The sequence below is a fragment of the Cnephaeus nilssonii genome, assembly GCF_951640355.1.
Source record: "Cnephaeus nilssonii genome assembly, chromosome: 15".
NCBI lineage: Eukaryota > Metazoa > Chordata > Mammalia > Chiroptera > Vespertilionidae > Cnephaeus > Cnephaeus nilssonii.
In genome coordinates, this window is record NC_137086.1 from 17,680,378 (window position 1) to 17,703,689 (window position 23,312).

General features: G+C 47.5%; 1 protein-coding gene across 3 annotated transcripts in view; it reads left to right on the forward strand.

Moving 5' to 3' along the window:
* Nucleotides 1–10,247: 10,247 nt before the first annotated feature.
* The window catches only part of CRIM1 (cysteine rich transmembrane BMP regulator 1), a 175,937-nt gene continuing 162,872 nt past the window's right edge, over nt 10,248–23,312 (forward strand). For 2 of the 3 annotated variants that reach the window (XM_079792688.1, XM_079792689.1), the window contains exon 1: nt 10,249–11,121. In XM_079792688.1, coding sequence (XP_079648814.1) covers nt 10,791–11,121 — 331 coding nt within the window. In that variant the 5' untranslated portion in view covers nt 10,249–10,790. Of the gene's footprint in view, nt 11,122–23,312 lie in introns of all 3 variants that reach the window. The other variant, XM_079792690.1, reaches the window with a different exon arrangement.

Below are 23,312 nucleotides of genomic sequence, written 5' to 3' on the forward strand. Positions count from 1 at the left end.
TCCCTAAGTGACAGATGAAAAAAATAAAACACAAAATAATTTATTCAAAGTCACACAACAGGGATGAACACAGTCAAAATTTGATCCTGTCAACATGATTCCCAAGATCATGTTCTTTCCATTAGAGCACTTTTTGGCACAACGCCTCACCATCATGGAGGACATTCCTAATTTAGACAATAATCTGACAAGGGAAAAATAGGATAGCCCTCTTGTTCCAACTCCTGTGATTGGCATTGCTGGTTAGCTCTTCTCCCTGGCAAATCTAAATAGAAAACATGACGTGATCTTTGGCAATAATCAGCTAATGATAGAGACACTCTTGGAATCTCTTTCTTATATCCTCTTCCTGCATGGTTTCATGCCTTATGAGCTCACTCTTACAGTTTTATTGCTAATCTCAGACCAGTAGTCATTTACACAGTCACAGCCTGCTGGCAGCTAGCATTTGGTCAAGGAACTTGATTTTTTTGCATAAACTTTAGTTTGAGCTTGGAAAAGCTGGCAAAAAACAAAACAAAACAAAAACAAAAAAACAAAAACAAAAAAAAAACTACCACTGTAGTCAATAAAGTGACCAAGATACATTAAGCTCTCAAAGAAAATCAATAATAAAGGAGATGGACATGATGACCTTAGAACCTAATATCAAAATATTAAAGTATTCTTTAAGTTCAAATGACAAATATAAGGAGCTACTGATTTAAAGTTCATAATAAATCCATGGACATTGATGCAATGAGGATGATATTAGTGATGAAGGCCTCAAAGGGGAGCATACATGGAGAGTTTTACAGAAGAGACTTGGGGAGGAAGTGATATATTCTGAAGGACTTGGGGGAAAAGGAGAAAAATGAGGATTTGAAGGGCCTCATTCTCCTTTGAGTGCATGTAACTTCGGTAACACACTGTAAAGTCATGGGCAGAGATGGAGCCTCAGAAATAAAACTCACTGGGTAGTACAATGTAGATGGCCACCCTCTCATTTGAGTAAGTGGAAAGTTCCTATACTACCTATTTTAATTGCTTTTAATCAATACAAACAAAATGCTAAGGTCTTCTTGGAGCATTATAATATTGAAAATATTTTAAATGCCAGGATTAGTCAACAAACAATTGCAACTTAGTTATAAGTTTATGTCAAAATTGCATTTTGTCTGAGAACATAGAATAATAGTTAGGGCCTGAATAAACAGTAAAATGTTATTTCCGTTCAAGCTAAAGTAGTCTGTTAGGACAGGCTAACTGTTGTAACAAACAAGCCCCAAATTTCAGTGACTTATCCCAGTAAAGACTGATTTCTCACTCAAATCTCACTGCGATGCAATGAGGTGTGTGTGTGTGTGTGTGTGTGTGTGTGTGTGTGTGAGTGTGAACATGTCGTACGTGGAAGGTCTGCTTCATGTAGTCATTCATGGACCTAGGATCTATCCATTTAGTGGTTCCAAACTCTATCCATTTAGTGCTTCCTACCAGCGCAGAGAATGAACAATATGCAGGATTGTGGAGAGGTTTCAGAGGCCGGCCGAGGCAAGATCCCATCGTTTCCACCCACGTTCCATGGCACCATCCAACTGCAAGGAAGATAGCTGTGTATCTAGTCGTGCGTCCATAATGAAAAGAAGGAATATAGCTATTGGTAACCTAGGTAGTGAGATCTCGTTTCAATGAAAGACAGCTGTGTGAAATATAGAACAGGGATATAAAAGTATATGATCAGCATTGGGTCTGTATGAAATATAGAACAGGAATATAAAAATACTAGAGGCCCAGTGCACGAAATTCGTGCACGGGGGAGGGGGGTGGTCCCTCAGCCCAGCCTGCACCCTCTCCAATCTGGAACCCCTCAAGGGATCGGGCCTAAACGGGCAGTCGGACATCCCTCTCACAATCCAGGACTGCTGTTTCCCAACTGCTCGCCTGCCTGCCTTCCTGATTGCCCTTAACCGCTTCTGCCTGCCAGCCTGATCACCCCCTAACCACTCCCCTGCCAGGCTGATTGATGCCTAACTGCTCCCCTGCCAGCCTGTTTGCCCCTAACTGCCCTCCCCTGCAGGCCTGGTCACCCCTAACTGCCCTCTCTTGCAGGCCTGGTCCCCCCCAACTGCTCTCCACTGCAGGCCTGGGTCCCCCCCCATCTGTCCTACCCTGCATGCCCAGTCACCCCCAACTTCCCTCCTCTGCCGGCCTGGTCCCTCCCAACTGCCCTCCCCTGCAGGCTTGATCGCCCCCAACTGCCATCCCTTGCAGGCCTGGTCCCTGCCAACTGCCCTCCCCTGCTGGCCATCTTGTGGTGGCCATTTTGTGTCCACATGGGGGCAGGATCTTTGACCACATGGGTGCAGCAATCTTGTGTGTTGGAGTGATGGTCAACCTGCATATTACTCTTTTATTAGATAGGATATGATCAGCATTCTAATGAACGTGATCATATCAGAATTTACATTCAAACGAGTGACGTCTCCTTGTCACAAGTCGCTGGAAAACCTCTGTGCTTGGTCCATGGAAACAACCGATGCCTACCATTTTTATAGAACTCTTTCTTTGATATTTTTCTGGAGCATGTGTTGATTCTTTTAAATATTCCTAACAGAGCTCCATCCTTTGAGGATCAATTTGAAAGAGATGATAAAAAGTAAGTTAGAGCCCTGACTGGGTGGCTCAGTTGGTTAGAGCGTCATCCAGTACATAGAAAAGTTGTGGGTTTGATTGCGGTCAGGACACATACCTAGACTTTGGGTTCAATCCCCAGTTGGGGTGTGAACAGGAGGCAACCGATCAATGTTTCCCTCTTTCTCCCTTCCTCTGCCTCTAAAAAAAAAAAAAAAAAAAAAAAAAAAAAAAATCAATAAAAGCATATATTCGAATGAGGATTTGTGTTTTTTGTTTTTGTTTTTGTTTTTAAAAAAAGTATGTTAGAGGCAAATCTGGTGAATGAAGAATATCATCTACTTGAGTTATAATATGTTGGGTCAGGTATGACAAATAAACAATGAGGCTATTTTCTCATGGGACTACAAGGCAGTTCCAGAATAAACTTTATAAGAATGTTTTGAGTAATACCATCATTTTTGAAACAAATGTAATTTTATTTCTTAACATAGATGCCATGTAAATTTGGCAAAAAGTGTCTGCAATTTGGATCTATGACTCTTTGGATGATTAAAACCATGTAGTAGAATAGGCAGCTGGGTGGACAGAGAACATAGAGAGCTGGGAAGCAATGCAGTAAGTGGAAATTCCTCCTCCCTGTTGTAATGCAGGGCTGGGTCCTCTTCCACGAGCTTTTTCCAGCTATCCAGAAGAATGCCTGCAAGCACAGAACATCAGCCAAAATAGCCTCACCTTTTGAGGAGACTCAATCATTTACTTCCTTTATTAGTTCAGTTTTATAAAAGCACTCCTTCCTTGGGAAAAATTTTTAATTGAAGACATACACTTTCCCTTAAAAGCACACTGCATACAATTTGCCGGGTTACATGATTTGGTAATTTTTCAGGTTAAAACGATTTGATGATTCATAGCTAAAACCTCCAAATGTTGAACATTTTTCAAGGGGGGAAAAAGCTTTGCAATGGCAGGTGCTTTTTAAACAACAGGTGCCTTTTTAACTGGAAGGGCCTCCTCCCTGGAGAGATGAGCGCTTTCATTGGGTGTTGGAGGGAATGTGTGCAGATTTAACCTTTTGGAGGGCAATCTGGCAACGTGTGTGAAAGATGGGGCAGATTTTTGACGCACAATTAACAATTTCACTTTAGAAATTTACCAAAGAAAATCACTGGACAATTGTTTCAAACTTTGGCTACCTGGGAATACATTGCAGCTCCATTTAAAACAGTGAAAATGTAAAAATAAATAAACAAAAACCTTAAAGGCATATTATGGCATTATCCTACCTAATAAAATGGTAATATGTAAATTACCATCACTCCGCTACGCCCACGATTGGGCCAGAGGGAGGCGCAGGGGGCGGGACTCGGGGTGGCTGGGGTAGCCGATTGGGCCGGCAGGACGCTGAGCTCGCATCACTCAGCGTCTGCGCCATGGCTGTGCTGCGGAACAGAAGGGGCCTCTGGGGCAGCGAGCTCACGTCCAGCTGCGGACCATCAAAAGCGGGGGAGCTGGGTGCCTGTCTGCTCCGGCACCAGGCCTTTCCGAAGCCTTCACCGAGCTGGAGGCTTCTGAAAGGCCTGGTGCACCAGCGGACAGGCACCCAGCTCCCCCGCGATCGAAAGCAAAAGCGTGTAGGGGACCCTACACGTGCATGATTCAATCATGCACTGGGCCTCTAGTTAATATAATACGGTATATCCACTCAATGGAATGATATTCAGTGGTAAAAAGGAGACAGTTATTGATCCTAAAGATCAATAAGCCATGTATAGCTATAAGTGAAAAAGGAGTTAAAGTAGGATGCATATCCAATTTTATATTTTATTGGGTAAAATAATTCTTCAAGAATGTATAGCAAATGTTATTAGGGTTCATATCTCAATGGTGAGATTTGGGGTGATCTTTCTTTTTAAAAAAACTTGTTTGTATTTTTCTTATTTTCTCCCTAATGAGCTTGTAATTGTAAAGGAGATATATATTAGAAACAGTATTGCATAACATGCATTCTGGAGCCATACTGTCTGGGTTTGAATCCAAATTTTTCCTTTTAAATTGTGTGTCATTGGGCATATTATTTAATTTTTTTGTGTCTCAGGTTCTCCACCTGTAAAATGCAGGTAATTATAAACCTATCTCATCAGGGTCTAGTGAGGATCAGATGTGGCAATACACCCAGGGAATTAGTATAACAATGGAGATTAGGAAAACAATGGAGATATTTCCATTCCGAGGAGAGCACTAATCACTATTTTAACTTTTCATATGCAAATTAGCAAAGAAGGCAAGATATTGTCATACAGCTGTTAATTTTGACTGAGGTCCACAGAAAGCAATAAACCGGAATAGAAAAGCAACTCACCTGTTACCAATTTACTACCAGGGGCAGTTAAATACACAGGTTCTATAGGCAGAACAGGATGGGTTTTCAAACCTGATCGTTGTCCCCAGAGCTCTGAGATCTTGCAGGTCTCACAACCTTCTGTGCCTGGGCCTCAGATTTCTCAACCACAAAATAGAGACAATGGAAGGCATTGGAGATGACCTAAGGCCTAGGCCCCTGGTCGGCAAACTGCAGCTCGTGAGCCACATGCGGCTCTTTGGCCCCTTGAGTGTGGCTCTTCCACAGAATACCACGGCCTGGGCGAGTCTATTTTGAAGAAGTGGCATTAGAAGAAGTTTAAGTTTAAAAAATTTGGCTCTCAAAAGAAATTTCAATCGTTGTACTGTTGATATTTGGCTCTGTTGACTAATGAGTTTGCCGACCACTGGCCTAGGCTTATTGGGCTACTCGAGGATTAATTAAATTAACCCATGTGCAGTGCTTATTTGCAAGCACTCTATAAAGTGAAGCGACTACTATTATTATCATTATTTGTAACTATTACCCTTTAAAGTAAGTCTTAGCCTGGAATAAGTTCCCAAAAGAAATCTCAAAGGCTGTGATTCCAAGACTAGACAAACTGAAAAGTAGGACCAACAGGAAGATTGTCGAAAGGGAAAAAGAAATCAAATATGTGGTCCGCAGATGCTGTGTAGGAACAGGTGCTGAGCTATCACTTAGCAAGGATCCCAGCTCAGGGGTAAACCTTGAGGAGACACTCAATTAAAAGGACTCTCAAAATAACAACAGAGAAGGAGAACAACCATTTAAGTCACACAATACCCTGTGTGTTTGGTATTGTTGTCTCCATTTTACAAAGGAGGAAACAGATTCAGAAGGGATAAATAACTTGTTCGGACTTGTGAGGGAAGCCGGGAGAGGAATCCTAGGCCCAACTTGAAAGAGAAGCTGTGTTCTGTGATATGCCTCTTGGAGTAGCTCTGGAGTAGCTGCCATGCGTGGACAGGGGAGGTAAGGCTGGGAGTCCCTTAGGACCTTGGTCGGCAATCTGCGGCTCGCGAGCCACATGCGGCTCTTTGGCCCCTTGAGTGTGGCTCTTCCACAAAATACCACGGCCTGGGCGAGTCTATTTTGAAGAAGTGGCGTTAGAAGAAGTTTAAGTTTAAAAAATTTGGCTCTCAAAAGAAATTTCAATCATTGCACTGTTGATATTTGGCTCTGTTGACTAATGAGTTTGCCGACCACTGCCTTAGAAAAAACTGGTACTAAGTGGTGATAACACAGCCCAGGTACCAAACCCAGCGCTCCAGATCCAATGGCTGAGTTCCCAAATTAAGGGTCCCCCTACATCACTGAAATGGCACAAGCCAAGACGAAGTGAGAACCCATGTAGAGGTGACTCCAGCTGAAGGGAACCAGAGATGGGATGGTTTGGGAGTGAGGGGGGGGGGGGGGGCAGGGGGAGGAGGAAGAGGGTGGGAGGATGTAAGGAGCCAGACCTGTTGCCCTGCTTTTTTCATAGATCTTTCTACTATGTATGCAATAACATTAAAAATCAAGACTTTTTCCTCTTGTGCAATTCAATTCTAAGTGTATATGTGTGTATCAGACTCAAAAGTCAACGTCTACATTTTTCTTTTTGCTTCAGGAAAAGAAAACGTAAACCGCCTGCACATCCCACAGTGTGACTAGCGAGGCTGGACCAGGCACGGCGTCAGGGAGGAGGGCTCGAATGCTAGAATTCCCTTCTCGCCCTCTCAGGCCCGCTTTCGGCTGGGCCCCCCACGGGGCACTTTGATTTTCAGACATTTTCAACAACGTAGCAAACCCCTCCCATCCAAACCCCTCAATGGCCGATAGAGGGCAGACTTCCATCAGCAGTATATTCTAGTTCCCTTTCCTTTCCCACCTGTGGCATTCTTTTGTGTTCTGGTTTTTGTTTTGTTGTGTTGTTGTTACTGTTTGTGGGGGGTTTTGTGTGTGTTTGTTTGTTTTCAGTTTTTTAGACTCCCTCTTGCCCCAACCATCCTTTCAAGTGTTTATTTTAGAGGCATTTACTAAAACCATGAGACAAGGGCCACAGGCAAGAACGTTTAAATACCTTTTGGTCTGTAATTCTTCCCTCTCTCCCTCTTCCAACTCATTCACACGGGCTTGTATTCTTATAAATTAGGCCCCCCTCTGATGAGCTGTCAATCTAATGGGGTTCCGAGCTATTTACAGAACAATTTGTAATATAGCATAAATGCTACAAGCAGAGGTCCTTACAAAATGCTATAGAACAGATCAGGGGGAAAGCTCAAGACGCTTCCCAGAGGAGGGGGCATTGAATCATGTTTCACGTATGACTCTAACTCGTATATTTGTACATACTTTTCAGGGTCTATGCAATCCCTCTCAGTCCACTTTCTCCTCTGACCCCCCAAATGGCACCACGTTGGGACCACCCAGCGTCTCTTCTGTATCCTCAGTCTAGTCTCTAGAGATGAGGGACTCCTTCTGTGTTTGAGCATCAATTCCATTGCCTGGGCTTCTGGAAGAAACAGCTGTTTTGTAACGGAGCTCCTCGTTCACGCTCTGGCTTCCAGGAGTTGCCAGGCCGTCGCAGGTTTATTTGCCACTGGTTATTAGGCTTCCAGTCATTACCCTGTGCTCTCCCTTGCTTCTCTGACTTATGCTCTGGCAAAGGACTGCCTGTAACTGGAGTCTTTTGAGCTGATGCATCCATCTTAAGTTTTAAGACTTTCTCTCCAGTTCTAAGGCTGGCTTGAATTCCCGTAAGAAATCAACCTGTATCTATACCTTCCAGGTTGTCCTACCCCTGGGATCCTAAGAAGGATGGATGGGGACCTCCATATAGTCCCTTGCCTGTGTTCAATCTCTAGCTTTCCCTAACCCTTAATATATTAACAAACAAACAAACAAACAAACAAAAAACACGAATAAAAACCAAGACTCTGACAAAGATTACTACTCTCTTTTTTTGTCAAAGGAAAGTGATTTTCTTTCTGTGCGTTTTCCCCCATCACCTGACCTTGGCCTTTCCTGTTGAGTCCTACAATGTTATCTGCTGGGTTTTAAAAATGCCTTTATACTTCCATTTGAACAGAAATACAGATAACCTCCTCTGCAAGAGTGGAAAGAGCCTTTTAACACAGCATAATGATGACAGTTTGTTGGCAAATCCCACGTGAAGTGCTGCTGCATAGTTGGGGTATAAGAAACGGCCATATTTCACAGTGTTGTGTGGTTAATTTTTCCTTGAACTTTGCTACTAGAAAATCTAGCATATTTTAAATGACTTTTATCACTTAGTAGTTACAATCATAGAACCTTAGGGTAAGAGGTCCTTCGGAGGTCATCTAAGCTGACCTGCACAATTGCAGGAATTGTCTCTACAACATTCTTGGAAACTGGTCATCCCAACAGCTCTAGAAGGGTTTACCTTCCAGAAAGTGGGACGATCACTTCCCCTTTCTACTATTTCTTCTCTATTACCTGCTGATAATCACTGATCATTAATGAGCCTCTTGCCCTCCTCAGGACAAAGACATATACTTGTAGAAAGGTTTAGCTTTCTGATGCCAGCGACTGGGGAATATTCCACTGGTAACTTTGGCTTTTCCGTTCAGGATTAGAGTGGTTAAACCAAAATATTTATAATAAGTATAAATTTGTTCCGCAAACAGAGGGTTTCAAAGGCAGCTCTGTTTCCTTTCTCCTTGCACCGCCATGCTATTCACTTGGGTTCATTAGTCATGATTTTCAGGGCCCACTTGGCTGCCACCTTCCTGCAGTCAGACCATTTTGGGTAAGAAAGTCCATTGGCCCTTCCCACCTCACACCTGCCGCAGGGCCTGATTGTTTTTTCCACACCGATCCAGGTCAGTTTTTGTGAATTCACTCATTTTATGGACTCGGGTGCACATCCTGTGAATGAATGGTGGGCCACTACAGAGCTGATCATTCTGAGAACCTTTTCTGACAGCCACAGAGGAGAAACCATCTCCACGGGACACATTCTGCATCGTTTCTGTTGTTTTAAAACCTGGTTTATCATAAAGAATGTTAAGCATACAAATTATTTTTAAAATTTATTTATTGATATGAGAAAGGAGAGAGAGAGAGAGAGAGAGAGAGAGAGAGAGAGAGGTTTGTTGTTGCAGTTATATCTGCATCCATTGGTTGATTCTTGTATGTGCCCTGACCAGGATGGAACCCGCAACCTGGCGTATCAGGACGATGCTCTAACCAGCTGAGCTACTGGGGTAGGGCCATGCGTCTTCTTTATTAACATATTCACAACAAATGAAAAAATTAAAGCCCACCATTTTTGTCCACGAGGTTGGGAAAGAAGAGGGCACTCTGAGATGGCATTAACGATGCAGGAGATATACGGGTCTAGTCACGTCAAGACTTGTGATCATCCAGGATTCCGCCTTACTCAAGGGAGGAACAGTCAGCTCTGTTACTTTCCCTTCACCCCCTCCCAAACAGAGCGCCTGGGCACAGAGCGGAGAGACCAAACACGCAGAAGGTGGACAGCTACAATTCAAGCCAAGCGACCGCAGCCCCCGGCAGACCCCCCTCCCCCGCGGGGTATTTACCCAGACCGGTTCAAAGCACTTAATTAATTCACCAGCAGCGTAGCTGGAGGCGCCCCGAGCTTCCCGAGACTCCATTACATAATATCTTTCACAAAAGTCTCTTCCCAGCTCCGAGTGAAAGATGGATTCGCATCCACTTTACGAAGGCTTCCATGCATTTCCTTCCCTTTCCCGGGGTTCGATCCGGACGGCGCCCCAACCCAGGCTGCCAACAATCCCCTCGGCCCCGAGATGGTGGGGACCCCCTCGTCGCTCTCCGAACTCAAAACTGGCCCCGGAGGTCTCGCCCTCGGGGCTCCCAGGAAGGCCACGCTGCGGGCGGGCGGGCGCTCGGGACGCGCGCCTCTCGCTGCTCGGCCGGAGCGCCCCGAACCCCGAGCCGCAGCGCCCGCGGAAACAGGCGCGCAAAGGCTCGGCCTCCAGGCCGGCTCGGTACTCGGGCTCCTGGAAGAGGAGGAGGGGGAGGAAGAGGAGGAGGGGGAGGAGAAGGAGGCGTGCGAGGGAGGAAGGGCCCGGCCGCCGGGGAGGGAGGCGGGAGGAGGGGGAGGGGGCCGGCCGGCCGGGAGGGTGGCGGGGGCAGCCAATGAGCGGCGCGCGGCGCGGGGGGGGCGAGGCCTGGGATGAGGTAGGATGGGGGAGGGCGCAGCCCGAGCGGCGGAGGCTCCAGCCATAAACAAGCGCCCGGAGCAGCGGCGCAGGAGTGAGTGGAGCGGGGCGCGCGCAGCGAACACCGCGAACCTTCCGCTGCCGCTCCGCGCCCGCTCGGTGGCTCGGGAGGCGGGGACCCGCCCGGGGGCTGCGCCGTCGCCGCCGCTAGCGCCGCGGGGCCGGCCGACGCGGAGGAGGAGAAGGAGGAGGAGGCGCCGCCAGCCCGGGCTGGAGCTGAGCGCAGCCGCCGCCGCCGCCGCCAGAAGTTTGGGTTGAACCGGAGCTGCCGAGAGGAAACTTTTTTTTCTTTTTTTTTTCCCCTCCCTCCCGGGAGGAGGAGGAGGGGAAGCCACCGCTGGCGCCAACGCTAGTGGGCTCGGGGTCGGCGCGGCCCGCACGGGAGGCGGGGGCCTCGCCCCGCGAGAGGAGGCGCGCCCCGGAGACCCCGAGGGGGGCGGCGGCGGCGGCGAGGACCGCGGGCTGCGGGTGCTGCGGCGGCGGCGCGTGTGCCCCACGCAGGGGAGGGCGCCCGCCCCGCTCCCGGCCCGGCTGCGAGGAGTAGGCGGCGGCGGCGCAGGAGGATGTACTTGGTGGCGGGGGGCAGGGGGCTGGCCGGCTGCGGGCACCTCCTGGTCTGGCTGCTGGGGCCGCTGCTGCTGCTGGCGCGCTCCGGCACCCGCGCGCTGGTCTGCCTGCCCTGCGACGACTCCAAGTGCGAGGAGCCCAGGAACTGCCCGGGGAGCATCGTGCAGGGCGTCTGCGGCTGCTGCTACATGTGCGCCCGCCAGCGGAACGAGAGCTGCGGCGGCGCCTACGGGCTCCACGGAGCCTGCGACCGGGGGCTGCGCTGTGTCATCCGCCCCCCGCTCAATGGCGACTCCATCACCGAGTACGAAGTGGGCGTCTGTGAAGGTAAGGGCCCTGCGCCGCGGCCCTCTCCCACCTGGCCCGCGCCGTCCCCTCGGCGCAGAACAAAGTTTGGCCGAGACTTTCTCCGGGGAGAGGACTCCGCGGGAGAAGGGGCGGCCCCCGCGCCCGGGAGGGAGCCCCGCGCCCCTCCGTTCCCGCTCGCTGCTCCCCCCACCCCACCCCCCGCGCTTGGCCTGCCGCGGCGAGGTTGGATTTCGTGGGTGGAGGCAGGGGAGTGTGTGTGTGTGTGTGTGTGTGTGTGTGTGGAGGGGGTCTCCCTCCGGCCGTGTCCAGACTCGCACGCGTGTGGCCGTTCGGGCTTGGGCTGCGTGTGGAGGTCCGGCCGTGCGCCCCGAGGTGGGGGTGCCGCGGGCAGGGGCACTGCATGCGGAGGCCGTCGCGAGCCCCTCGGGGACGCCGAGCCCCGTCGCCCGCCCCACGGGAGCGCAGCGTGGAGCCGGGCGCCGCACGCCCGCCGCGAACGCTGGGCGCGGAGGAGACGTGTCTCCCTCTCACTCCCCGGGACTCTCTCGTTATTTTTCCCTTGGCGCTCTGCCTTCACCCCCGTCCTCCTCCTCCGCATATAAATCAGCTTCAGCCCAGGCGTCTGTCAGCCCCGGGGAAGTTACGTACGGTGGTTACTCATTTATTTATTTGCCTATTGAAAACGGCCGAAGGCTTTTTCTCTGCTGGATGATGGGGGGGGGGGGGGGGGGGCTCGCATCTGGGAGTGAAAAGTTGTTCCTGTTCGTGGCTGCTGTTCGAGATCAGGTATCTGCGTGTTTCCTCTCGCGCTGCCGGTTTCCTTTTTGTTTGACAGCGAGGATTGTTCTCCACCGAGCGCTGTGCGCGGGGTGTGGAGGGGAGGCTGGTGGAGGGCGAAAGCGATGAGATTTCACGGAGCCTCCCCTTCCCCCGAGAGAACCGCTGTAGGAGGGTGTGGGCCTGAAACTCGGCCCGCCTGCCTCGGCCTCGGGGTGCCTGGTCTGCTCTGGGGTCTAGACAAGAGGCAGGGAGTTCTTTTTATTTGGCTCATGGGCAGGACTCGTGAGCACCAGTTGCAAAGTGGGATCGCTGCTCGGGCTGACGTTGGGGTGATGATGCTGTTCTGGGGCATCCTAGTGTCTGAGCAGAGGAGCAGCAAGGCGAGGGGGAGGGACAGGGGCCCTCTTACCCCCCCCCCCCCCCCCCCCCCGCCTCCCTTCCTTACTGCTCACAGCCAGCACCTAGGAAAACAGGGAAGGAAGAAGGGTTTTTTTCTGAAGCATCCTTAGGTACGGCAATGGATGTGTTGGTTGTGTTGGGTACTAGAAAGAGGGTAGCAACCTTAGGGATTTGATGGGTGTAGTCAAAGGCTTCCATTCTGCGGTTTCCTTTAAATACACAGATGTGCATATTCACTTATACGCGCTGTTTTTAGATTTTGGACAGGACCATCTGGGAGGTCTCTCTGGTTTGGAAGCTTAGTGGGCAGTGAGTGGAGGGAACACTGCTCAGAAGGACCGGGTACGGCCCCCTGAAGACACTGGGTTAGATGAGTTCATTTGCCTGAAATGCAAACGCCTCTCACCTGGTGTTAAGTCCCATTTTGTTTTTTTTATGCCTCTCATCAGGGAAAAACCGCCAGGAGATTAACTTCTGGTACAGTTTTATGTGTTTGACTCGGGTCATCCTCTGTGACTTGGACTGAAAGATGCATCTTTGAACCCTGCCACTCGGAGGGTACCATTGCCTGAAGCCAGCCCCTCATAAATCTGAAAAGAACAGGCAACGCGAACCGGGGTTCAAGGCAGTGGGAAGGGCTGTGCTCTGAGGAGGACTTGAGGGGTTCTGAAGATTCTCACCCTCGTGTTGTTTCTTCATGATGTATTTCTGGTGGAGGCGATGCGGAGCCTAGGGGGCAGTCATCAAGTGTTTTGGCAACAATAGCAACCGCGTCACAGCGTATAGTTACTTTGGCAGTTGGTTGGTGAGCCTTTCATTCCTCTGAAATGATGCGAACCCCTCATAGCTTCCTTTCTTCTGGGAACACCCCATGCACGTGGTGTTAGCCTTTAAAATCGTTGCTGCCGTGATTATATTTGAATTCATGTTCCCTAGCATCACTTTTCTTTTCGCAGGCCTGTTTTCAGCTACCAAAATGGTGTGCCCAGGGCACTTTATTTTATTTTATTTTTTAGAATTCTAAAAAGCAGCAGTCAAGTTACATTCTGAACCCATGAATTCAAAGTTAGAAGGACAGTGTTACCTGGCACGATACATGGTTGGATTTAAACAGATATTTTCAAAAGTGTATCTACCATTTCCAGTATTTTCACTTTACTTACAAGATTTATGGAAAACAGCTTAAGCAAGTAACCTTTTTTTCTTTTTTTTTATAATTAAGAGGAGTTTTTACACATCAGTAATTATTTAGAAGGTGCTGACTTTCTCTTGTTTTTCTGTTACTTTGCAAGAAACTTCTCAATGGCCAGTGTTTCCCTCAGTTTCCATTTTTGTTCAGAGAGTCATGCCCTGAAACACGATGATCATAACTAACATGAGTAGGAATTGATACATTTTATTCATGTTGAAGTCTCTTTTGCTGCAATTTTTGCACTAAAATGACCCCTACTGGTTGTATCTGTTAATGAAAACTCTTGAAAAACTTATTTAATTGGCTCCACTGAGAAAACATATTGCATGGTATAGAAATATTATCATAACTAACCTACCTGCTCTGGTGACATAATTTCAATATAAATTACACTGCTCTGTTTGCCAACTTGCAGTAATTTTTGTGTTACTTCCCATACTGGTTTTGTGTGTGCGGGATCATATTGTTAGCTGCAGCTCACGGAGTGAGTTAGATCAAGCAGTGCAGAAATGGACCCTGTCCCACTTGTGGCTCAGTGCCTTAGGCTTTTAAGGCACACTGGGCCATCGCAGGCTCTCCGTAAGCGTGCATTGGGTAAATGAACAGTCCTCTCTACAAAAAGAATGCTGAAGAAAAAATATTTTCCGAAAGGTTAAACAATGTGAAGAGTTGGGTCCGGTGGCTCACATGATATGGACACTCGAATTTACGGGGGCATAATTTAGATTGCTATTAAGTGTATCCTCATTAAATTATTAATAAAAAAAGTTTTAGAATAATTGCATTTTAAAAATTGAGCCTAGGACCAGACACCTCTGGTTTTCTCTGCTTTCTCTCAGTCTAAAAAGTGAGTGCTGCCCCAGCTGGTTTGGCTCAGTGGATAGAGCATTGGCCCGCAGACTGAAGGGTCCCGAGTTCTGTTCCAGTTAAGGGCACATGCCCAGGTTGCGGGCTCGACCCCAGTAGGGGGGTGGGGGGGTGCAGGAGGTAGCCAATCAATGATTCTCTCATCATTGATATTTTTTTTCTCTCCCTCTCCCTTCCTCTCTTGCCCGAAACCAATCAGTTTCACTAAAAGAGAGATGTTGACAGGAAGCCAGGAAGGCTGGTCAACAACCTTAATTGCTCTAACCACTCACCCTTTAGTTGAGACCTCGTTAGCTGAAGCAGCCTCCACCTTTGTCCCATGTAAGTTTCTGTTATTTCCTGCCTAAGGGCTACATGTAAATTTCTGTTTATCTTGCCTAAGATGTTTTTCCCCAAAACCTCAATAAAAGGGATGGCAGGGCCAGAGCAGCAGTTCTCCCCTAGAGTTGGACTACCGCCTGGCCCCCCATTTCGCCAAATTGAATTTCTTCAAGTCTCCTTTCATTTGTGTGCGGCCCTTCTCCAGAACTCGAACCCTGAACCGGAACCCTGGACCACGCGGGATGTGGAAAAGGGATTATTACACTCTCTGAAATCTACAAAAATATATATTAAATAAAAAAAGCGAGTGCTAGCCTTGGGGAAGACCCGACTCTCTCTCCCGTTTCCAGCCATTTGGTGAGTCTTCCTGTGCCCTTGGCAACATCCGAAGTGGCCTGTTTCTTGGCTGGGCTACCTGCCTCCAGGTAAATCGCCGGGAAGCCAGAGAAACAGGTTTGCATTCTGAACTCTGGAGCAAGAAGACTGGACGGGGGACCTCCTCGGGAGATCCGAGACAGAGTGTTGAGAAGCGACTGAAGTGGGATTTTCTAGGAAGAATGTTCTGACTGGACAGTGAGGATTATGTGTTGAGATAAGGGGGTGAGGACCTTTTTTTTTTCTCAATGTCGAATAGTGCTTATGCTTTGGTAAGGGCTGGGGAGAGGTGCCAAGGAGTCTTCCCTCTCTAAGTAATAAAGGGCAGATGATGGCTTGCGTTGGACGGTGTGTGGACGTAGTGGCGCGGAAGCTTGTTGAGTGGCTTTACCCTGAGACCTTGGCTGTGTTAGATCCAGGTGATCGCAGTTGAGCACCAACTTTCTGTCCTGTGGTTCTGTCCTCTTTATGGGACTTCGGTATTTTCACCACGACTGTCTGAAAACCGCCTTCTTTTATTCCCCCAGGTACTGTAAATGTTCTCTCCCACTTTTCAGAGGGCAGCGAGTACAAGAATCAAGGCTATGTTCTGGGTACCTACAGCACAGAACAGACTGGTTTTCTGATACTGTTGCCATAATGTGTTTCATTTTCTCCCTCCCAAGTCTTCAGTTAGCATGAGCTTCGCCATGCCTGCGAGAGAGGCAAGCAGAGGGCCTATAAAAATGCATTCATAGGGTATGGGAAGAGAAACTAATGCAAGTAAACAAGGAAATAATTAGTTCCTCCCCAAAGTAAATATTGACAAAACACACAGAGAGACTATTCACTGCACATATACAAGTGACAGGACTTTCTGACCTTCACTTGGACTATCAAGCTTTGCAAAGTCCTCCTCACTGGCATTGAGGAGTCTGGTCACATAAAAACACTTGGCAAAGGAATTGCACAGGACCAGAAAGGCAACACCAAGCAAGTCTAGAGACATTTGCAGCCGTTAACACATATGTAACAGTGACCAGGGCGGTCTACAAGGGTCTATAAGCAATATGTTGGCAGTGCAGTTGCAAACGGACAGGTTAATTTAGGAAGAAAATTGTTTTGAACAAATCTTAACGATGGGCATGATACCCAGGTGTAGGCCGTGTTTCGTGATTTGGTGCAGGTGTCTGTGTTTTGTGGGGATTGATGAACATGCCGTGATCTGCATGAACCAGGGGATAGCTTGAGGGGGGGACCCCAGGGGACAGGCATTATGAAGTTGGGGGAAATAGATAAAACAGATGACCCTGAAAAGATAATGGAGTGGGAGGACTAAAGAATGACAAATGGGAGAAGGGAAAAATAATTGAACTCATCTTAGGGCAACTATGTCATCCTTTGAAGAATAATCCAAAACACATTCCAGACATTAATTGTGAAATTCCTGAAAAATGTGGGTGTGTTTAACGTCTTTCAGGCTATGGCACTGACATGAGAGATGGCAGTCCTCCTTGGCGTGTACATACCATCAGGTGGGATGTGGTAAAGTGAGGGGAAGGTAAACATGGGGAAGCAGGTTCCTGTGACGCTGTGTTCCATACAGCACACGCAGCATCAGGATTTTGGAGGAGCCCTAATAAAGCTCCATTAATTATTTGGGGAAGAAACAGTGGACTAATCAAGCATGCATGCATAACTAAAAGCCTTCCTTCTCAGAGACTGAATTTTCCAAAATTGAATTTTCAAAGGTCTGACTTGTCTTTGCATGGAAAGCAGCCACTCATTCATTGATCATCTACTCTGTACGAGGCCCTCTGCCGGGGCTGGGGAGCAACCGGAGAGCCTGGGGACCTCTCCGATGCGTTCCCCACTCTTGACACTCTTAATCAAGATAAAGAATTAGGCAGCAAGACCTTTAAAAAGTCTACATAATAATGTAAGTTCGAGCCAAGTACAAGTGATTCTGGGAGTCTGTATGTGATTAGTTGGCGAGTGAAAGATGTGGCCAAAATTTGTTCTAGGAATCACAGGATCTGGGAGGATCTTTTCAAGCTCTGGTAGCAAAGCGGAAAAGGAGAATTCAAATTTGAACTAAATTTAACAGTGCGAGGAGGAGTTCTTTGGGGTGGGGGAGGGGACCCTCCCCATTCTTAGAAGCCTGTGCAATACAAAATAGTGTTTCCCAACATCTAAGAATGGGGCTGCATTCTTCACACTTTACTAGCCGTGGTTCACAATGGCAAGTTGCCTTTTGAGAGGGATAGTCTCTTTGTTCTGGCTTGTTCCACCAGGCAGAGGAGTGTGGGCAGTGAACTGAGAGGCGTCCCTTGATCAGCATCTGCCAGCTTCACCCACTCTCGGCTGCTTGTCCTGGCCGGTTAGCCTGGTCAAGTCATGGAAAACCTCTGTGCTCAGACAAGGCCTCCTCCGGCTTATGGACACAGGGAGGGGTTGAATATACTTACATTTAAGAAAGCTTTCCAGGTAAACACTAGCAAGTGTTCATTTTGGGCCCACATGAAAAAAAAAAAAATTTAAAAAAGGTCCCTTTTTCACCTGTGACAAAATGAACAGCTTTCACGTCTTGACCTCCCTCCCCCCAGCCCTGATTAATTGCCAGTGTGAAATACTTGTATTAGAAATTTGGTTTCTGGGGTCAAATCTGCACTCCCGTTTCTTTCTGCGCATCTCAGTTTTTCTGTAGTGGGTTAAATAATAGTGACTAAATCCCTCCCTGTGAAGCACGTAGAAGAATGAATGGCAGGTGGTAAACAATAATTATGAAGCTGCTATTCATATAAGTAAAACAACTTGATATGGACTCATTTTCTTGTTGGGCTTCACCCTCATCTACCTGAGTAATTGCTCATCAGTCGTTAAGGAGTTGGAGTTCTTAGGAAGGGAGTGAACTCTTATTGAGTTCAAGTGCCTCCTCCTCCTCCCCGAAACACCCTACGTGCATTGAGTTAAGAAGCTCATGCAAAGGCCTCTGAAGTTATTTGCGCCTTTCCCTCCTGTTGCCCGTTTGTTATACTTTGCCTAGTTTCTACCAAGTTCGTATATTTTGGGTCAAAATAAAGAAGGCGGGATCTGTCATTTTCTTCAATAAGTTGTAGGAATTGTAAATGTAGAACCATTTATCTGTGGGCTATTATTTTATTTGGGAAAGGGGGGGGGGGCACCTAAACTTGTAATGTATGTTTTCCTTCACATTTTATTCTGGAGGGTTTTGCCCCTAGCTCCCGGGGGCGTCCACACGGATGGCTACCACTGCATTTGGCATGGCGTGAGCTAAGGAAACAGCTTGTTTTGCACGGGGCCCCACTCCCACCTGTCGCCACAGGGGGTACAAGCTAGGCAGAAGCAGAGGCCAGACTTTTAACCAGCCCGTTCCTCTGTGTTCTCTTAGCCCTCCCTGTTTCCTCACCATCCTTCCACTCACAAGTATTTACTGAGCAGCTGCTATGGGGTCTGGGTTTTGTGCTATATGGTGGTGCTACCACTTCTCTAAGCCTGAGTGTCCTTACCTGTTAATAGTACTAGGTACCACCTGTGTTTGTGGCGAGGACGAAATGAGAGAAACCGGTGCTTCTGAAATGTTAATGTGCATACAAATCACCCACGCGGGTTCTGATTCAGAAGGTCTGAGTCAGGTCTGAGAGCCTGCGCTGTTAATGAACTCCCAGGTGGTGTCAATGCTGCTGGTCCCCTTTAAGGAGCGAAAAGCTAGCTGGTACATGGGCACAGAGTGTGGCATCCGAGACCTGCTCTCAGGATAATCCCTTTTTACCACAATAAATAAGGTAGGGGCCCGGCTTTCACAGAGGCCATGGTCTCACGGTGGTTAGCTGAGGCAGTTCGTTATAGTCCAAAATGGATACTGCCACGCTCTGAGATGCGGAAGTGCTGGCCTCTCGGGAGGACTGAGAGGGGCCCAAACTCTGACGCTGACCACGAGGAAGAATTTAGTGGAGGGCGTAGCACCAAGCAAGGCCCGAGGGTATCCTTTGCTCCCTCCTTCTGTGCACGATGTTTTAGGAAATAGAAAATAGGCATTGGGGTTAGGTAAACCTGCGTTCAAATCTCTGCTTGGTTACTGCTTTACGAGCAACTAGCTTGCTTAGTTGTTTGGGGCTTCAATTTCCTCACCTGTGAAAATGGAATTTTAATGGGTTTCTATCAAGTAGGTATCGTAGTGATTGGTGAGAATGAGTGTACATATATATTACATACATATACACATATACATATACATATATATATATATATATATCCATATAATGGCTAGTATTCCTGCTACCAAATAGATTGTAAAAAGAATATTAATTCTCATTTCCATCCTTTCTCATTTTTTTCTTTGTTAGCTTTCTCTATGTATATAAGCTTTTTAAAATTCAACTTCGTGGACACACACACACCTCCTCCACACTGAACTAAGTCTTTGCCAGAGGACTCGGCCAGAGAAATTTTGGTCTCAGGTGTTTGTCAGAGCGAACGGGTCTGTGAAGTACTGAGAGCAGGGGGCCTTGAGTCCAGGGTTTCGGGACCAAGGGAACATTCATCCGTCTGATCCCGCTCGACTGTAACTCCCAGCCCCTCTGGTGTTCCTTTAGCATCATGTGGACACTCGCTTGATTTTGTGGTTTGACTCCTCAACGTCCAGAGAGCTCCTTCAAGTGAAGATTTTTAAAAAGGTGACATATCTCAATATTGATGGCATATGGTTTTGTGAAAGTGAATTACTTTTACTTCTATTAGACCGTTTTCTGTGAGTTTCCAGGCATCCCTGGAGATCCCGGGGATCCTGGGAGTATCGCCAGGGCCAGGTTGGGATGACTGAGGGTACAGAAGGAAGCAGCAGGCCCGGCCGACTCAGACACGAGGCAGGCTTGGGAGTGAGCCAGGAGATCGTGGCCGGCCCGGGGTCCAAGTCTTGCTCTTCTTGATCCCATGCATCCCATCCGTCTTTCATGTGGGCTGATACTGCAGCCTCCCTGTGGGTTTTTAGTGTGCTTTTCCTGGGAAGTCTTTGTGCAACAATGCAAGGCTAGAAAAGAAGACCTAGAATGGAAATATCTCAGCGCCTCTGTTCCTAATGTAGGTTTGGTCCCACTTGAGGAAGACAGAACTCTCTCTCTTCCTTCATGCCCGGCTTCGGAGTAAATGGCGTCGGAGAACTCACAAGGCAAATCTTTATGTTGGCCTTATGGAACAAGGAGAAAGAAATTGATGAAGATAAAAATCCTAGGGGTCAATAGCTGATAACTTTTTTATTTTCTTCTTGACAACCAAACCTTCTTATCACACAGTAGAAATTGATTTTTTAGTTATTTTTTTCATTTAAATTCTTTATTGTTGGAAGTATTACATATGTCTCCTTTTCCCCCATTGACCTCTCCCTGCCAGCTTTCTGCCCCCTAGCACAGGCCCTCACCCCCCCCCCCCCCCCGTCTGTTTCCATTGGTTATGCTTATATGCATGCATGCAAGTCTTTTGTTTGATCACTTACACAGCCCTCCCTCCCTTCCCCCACCCCCCCGCCCCTGGGTTTGACAGTCTGTTCCATGCTTCGGTGTCTTTGGATCTATTTTTGCTCATCAGTTTATGTTGTTCATTATATTCCATAAATGAGATCATGTGATCTTTTTAGTATTTAGTAACATGAAACCTACAAGCAAAATGTGATAAACTTTCAAATTTCAGGGTTTCATTTAAGTATATATTTGTCAAATTGAAAAATAAACCCTAATTGGAAATGTGCTGGGAACATTTGTCTGATGAACATTAGGTGGTAATTCTATTTAAAGGTGTTGTCATTTTACATTTTTAAGTTTCTGAGAATATAGTTTGAGGAGTCTCCTGTGGGAATTTTAGCTATGTATTTAACACCCTATGGCTACAGCAGGTTAAAAACAAAAAAGATATACTGTAGGGACTGTGCCTGTCTTAGTTAGCATTTCAAAACAAAAACCATAAACAAACATCTCAGATTTAAGACAGAAAGGAATTTCTGGCAGGGCAGAGTGAAACCTGAGCCTGCAAAGTCCTGGTCTACCAGAGGTAACTGATTTAGCTTCTCATCCAAAGGCCACAAAGCAAAAACGGTTCACAGCTGTGATGAAACGAAAGGCATCGCAACAGGGCAGGGCTGTGATGCCTCTTTTTTTTTTTTTTTAAGTTGCCCCGAGACCTGCCCAAATGAGGCAAAGCTACCTGGAGGAAGTGTAACCTGAACTAGACTTGGGGTATTGAGAAGACCTTGCATATCTAGTAGGACCACTTCAGCCCGGGAACGTGGGAGGGGTCAGCCACACGGATGGGTGGGCTCTGTCGTCCCCTCGGAGGGTGTGTTTGTAACCTGCAGAGGAAGAACGTCCCATCATCTTGTCAGAGGCAGATCTTGAAAACCTTTCTATTGTTTTGCACTTTCCATAGTTTGGAGCTTTGCCTTCTTTTAAAAAAAGATATGGGCGTTTACATGCTGAAGTGGAGGAACAGGGATGGATTGCAGACAGTTTTATCTCTGAAAGCCAGCGTGGAAAGATTATGAAATGGTTAGAGGAAGATTGGGTGTGCTGTTTCTATTTCAGAGCCATTGAGTTCTCATGTTGTGGACAAATTTTTAGGGACATTCGTCACCACTATCTATGACAAAGTGAAGGGGCAAATAAATTCTATATTTTAATCAAAAGAGTAAGTGGGTTTGTGCATATCCTAGCTTGTTGCAAGAAGGATTTAAGGCTGCTCCAGAAAGGTACATATCACAACATTCTTGTGCATGAGAATGGCTTGATAAAGCAGGAGGGGCAGGAGGGGGGAGTCGTGGCTCCCAGACCCCCCTTCATTTCTTAGTAGCTCAGTAACTGAAATAAAACCTCCTGGACTTCCCTTGACTTGACTTTGCCTTCATTTGTCAAAAGGGCATTAAATGGTTACCTGCGTGGAGGCAGGGGGACTGAACCAGGTATCTTAAGGCCCTTCTTGGTCCTAAGGCCTAAGTTTTTATTACAAAGGAGTGCTGGGCAGGAGTCAAATATTACCTTGTGTTTGCAGAGCTAAGGAAGGAGAAGGTGGTGGTGTCTGCATGATTCTTGGCCTAATGCTATGGACAGAAGGGCTTGGAGGAAATGATCAGGCGTTCTCCCATGGTTAGGGTTAGCCGATGCGGGTGGAGACAGCAAAACATCGTTATCTCTCGGGAAGTTAGGGGCATCTTTCAAGTGCTGGCAATCTTTAAGCTTTATTAACTGGCCTAATCTGGACTCCAGGTAGAACGCATGCCTCTCTGTGCCGGCCTGCTGCTTTCGCTCTTGCTCCATTTTTTCTCATTTACTTCATTAATTATTAGGACGGTGAGGTAGGTGGGTGACAGATATGCAAAGGGAGAAGCTTGAGCAAAGACAGGCCAAAACTTGCTGAAATTCACATGCTCATTTCTGCCTCTGACACTAGGAGAGTTGAGTAATTGCTGTCTCTCCTAATACTGCAGGCAGCAGCCAAATTCTCAGCATTCTTTTACCTTTGCTGCTGTTTTCACTTGCCAGGGAGTCTCCTTTAAGGAGCTGACTGAATTTAAAGAAACATAACAGGAGTAGTGCGTGGAAGGAGAGGCCCTGGCCGGCCCAGGGGAGCACCTGGGTGCCTCATGTTGGAGGACGAAATGATTATAGCCTCTGCAGAGGGACCTGCTGCCCTCTGGCCAGCTCCTTGTCCCTTCCCTGCGTCACACCCTCCCTGTGTCACGGAGCCCTGGGACCAGGAAGCTCTTTGGCGTGCCTGTCGGATAGCAGATCTCCACTCGTGTTTCAAGTTCAGGCCAACAGGGAAGCTTGGAAAGTGGTCTGTTGGGGACTAGAAAGTTGACTCTCCCTTCGCCTGTTACCCAGTGGCAGGGCATGGCGCGCAGCGAGGTGGTGTGGACCTGTGGCCCCGACGTGTGACGTCATTTGTGGTACTCTGCAGATTGGGAGGCCCAGCACAGCCTCCCCAGCAATCAGATTGCTCTGCCTTGTGGATATCCCATTTTTGCCAAGAGCAGCCTTGCAGAATGAGGTGCTAGTTAATTCCAGTTGGGCATTTGCTCGCTAACAAGTCTGCTGCATGCTAAATGCTCCATTTGGGGGTGTGCGACAGGAGAAAGCTCAGCAGCTAATTATTATGTAGATCTCCTCCATGATTCTCACTTCCAGTTCAGTTACCTACGCTGCCATTCCCTAGCCATGTGAATTCCTTTAATTTCTTAGGCTTCTGTGATATTTTGCTTTTTTACTCTCCCAAAGATTTTTTTTTAAAT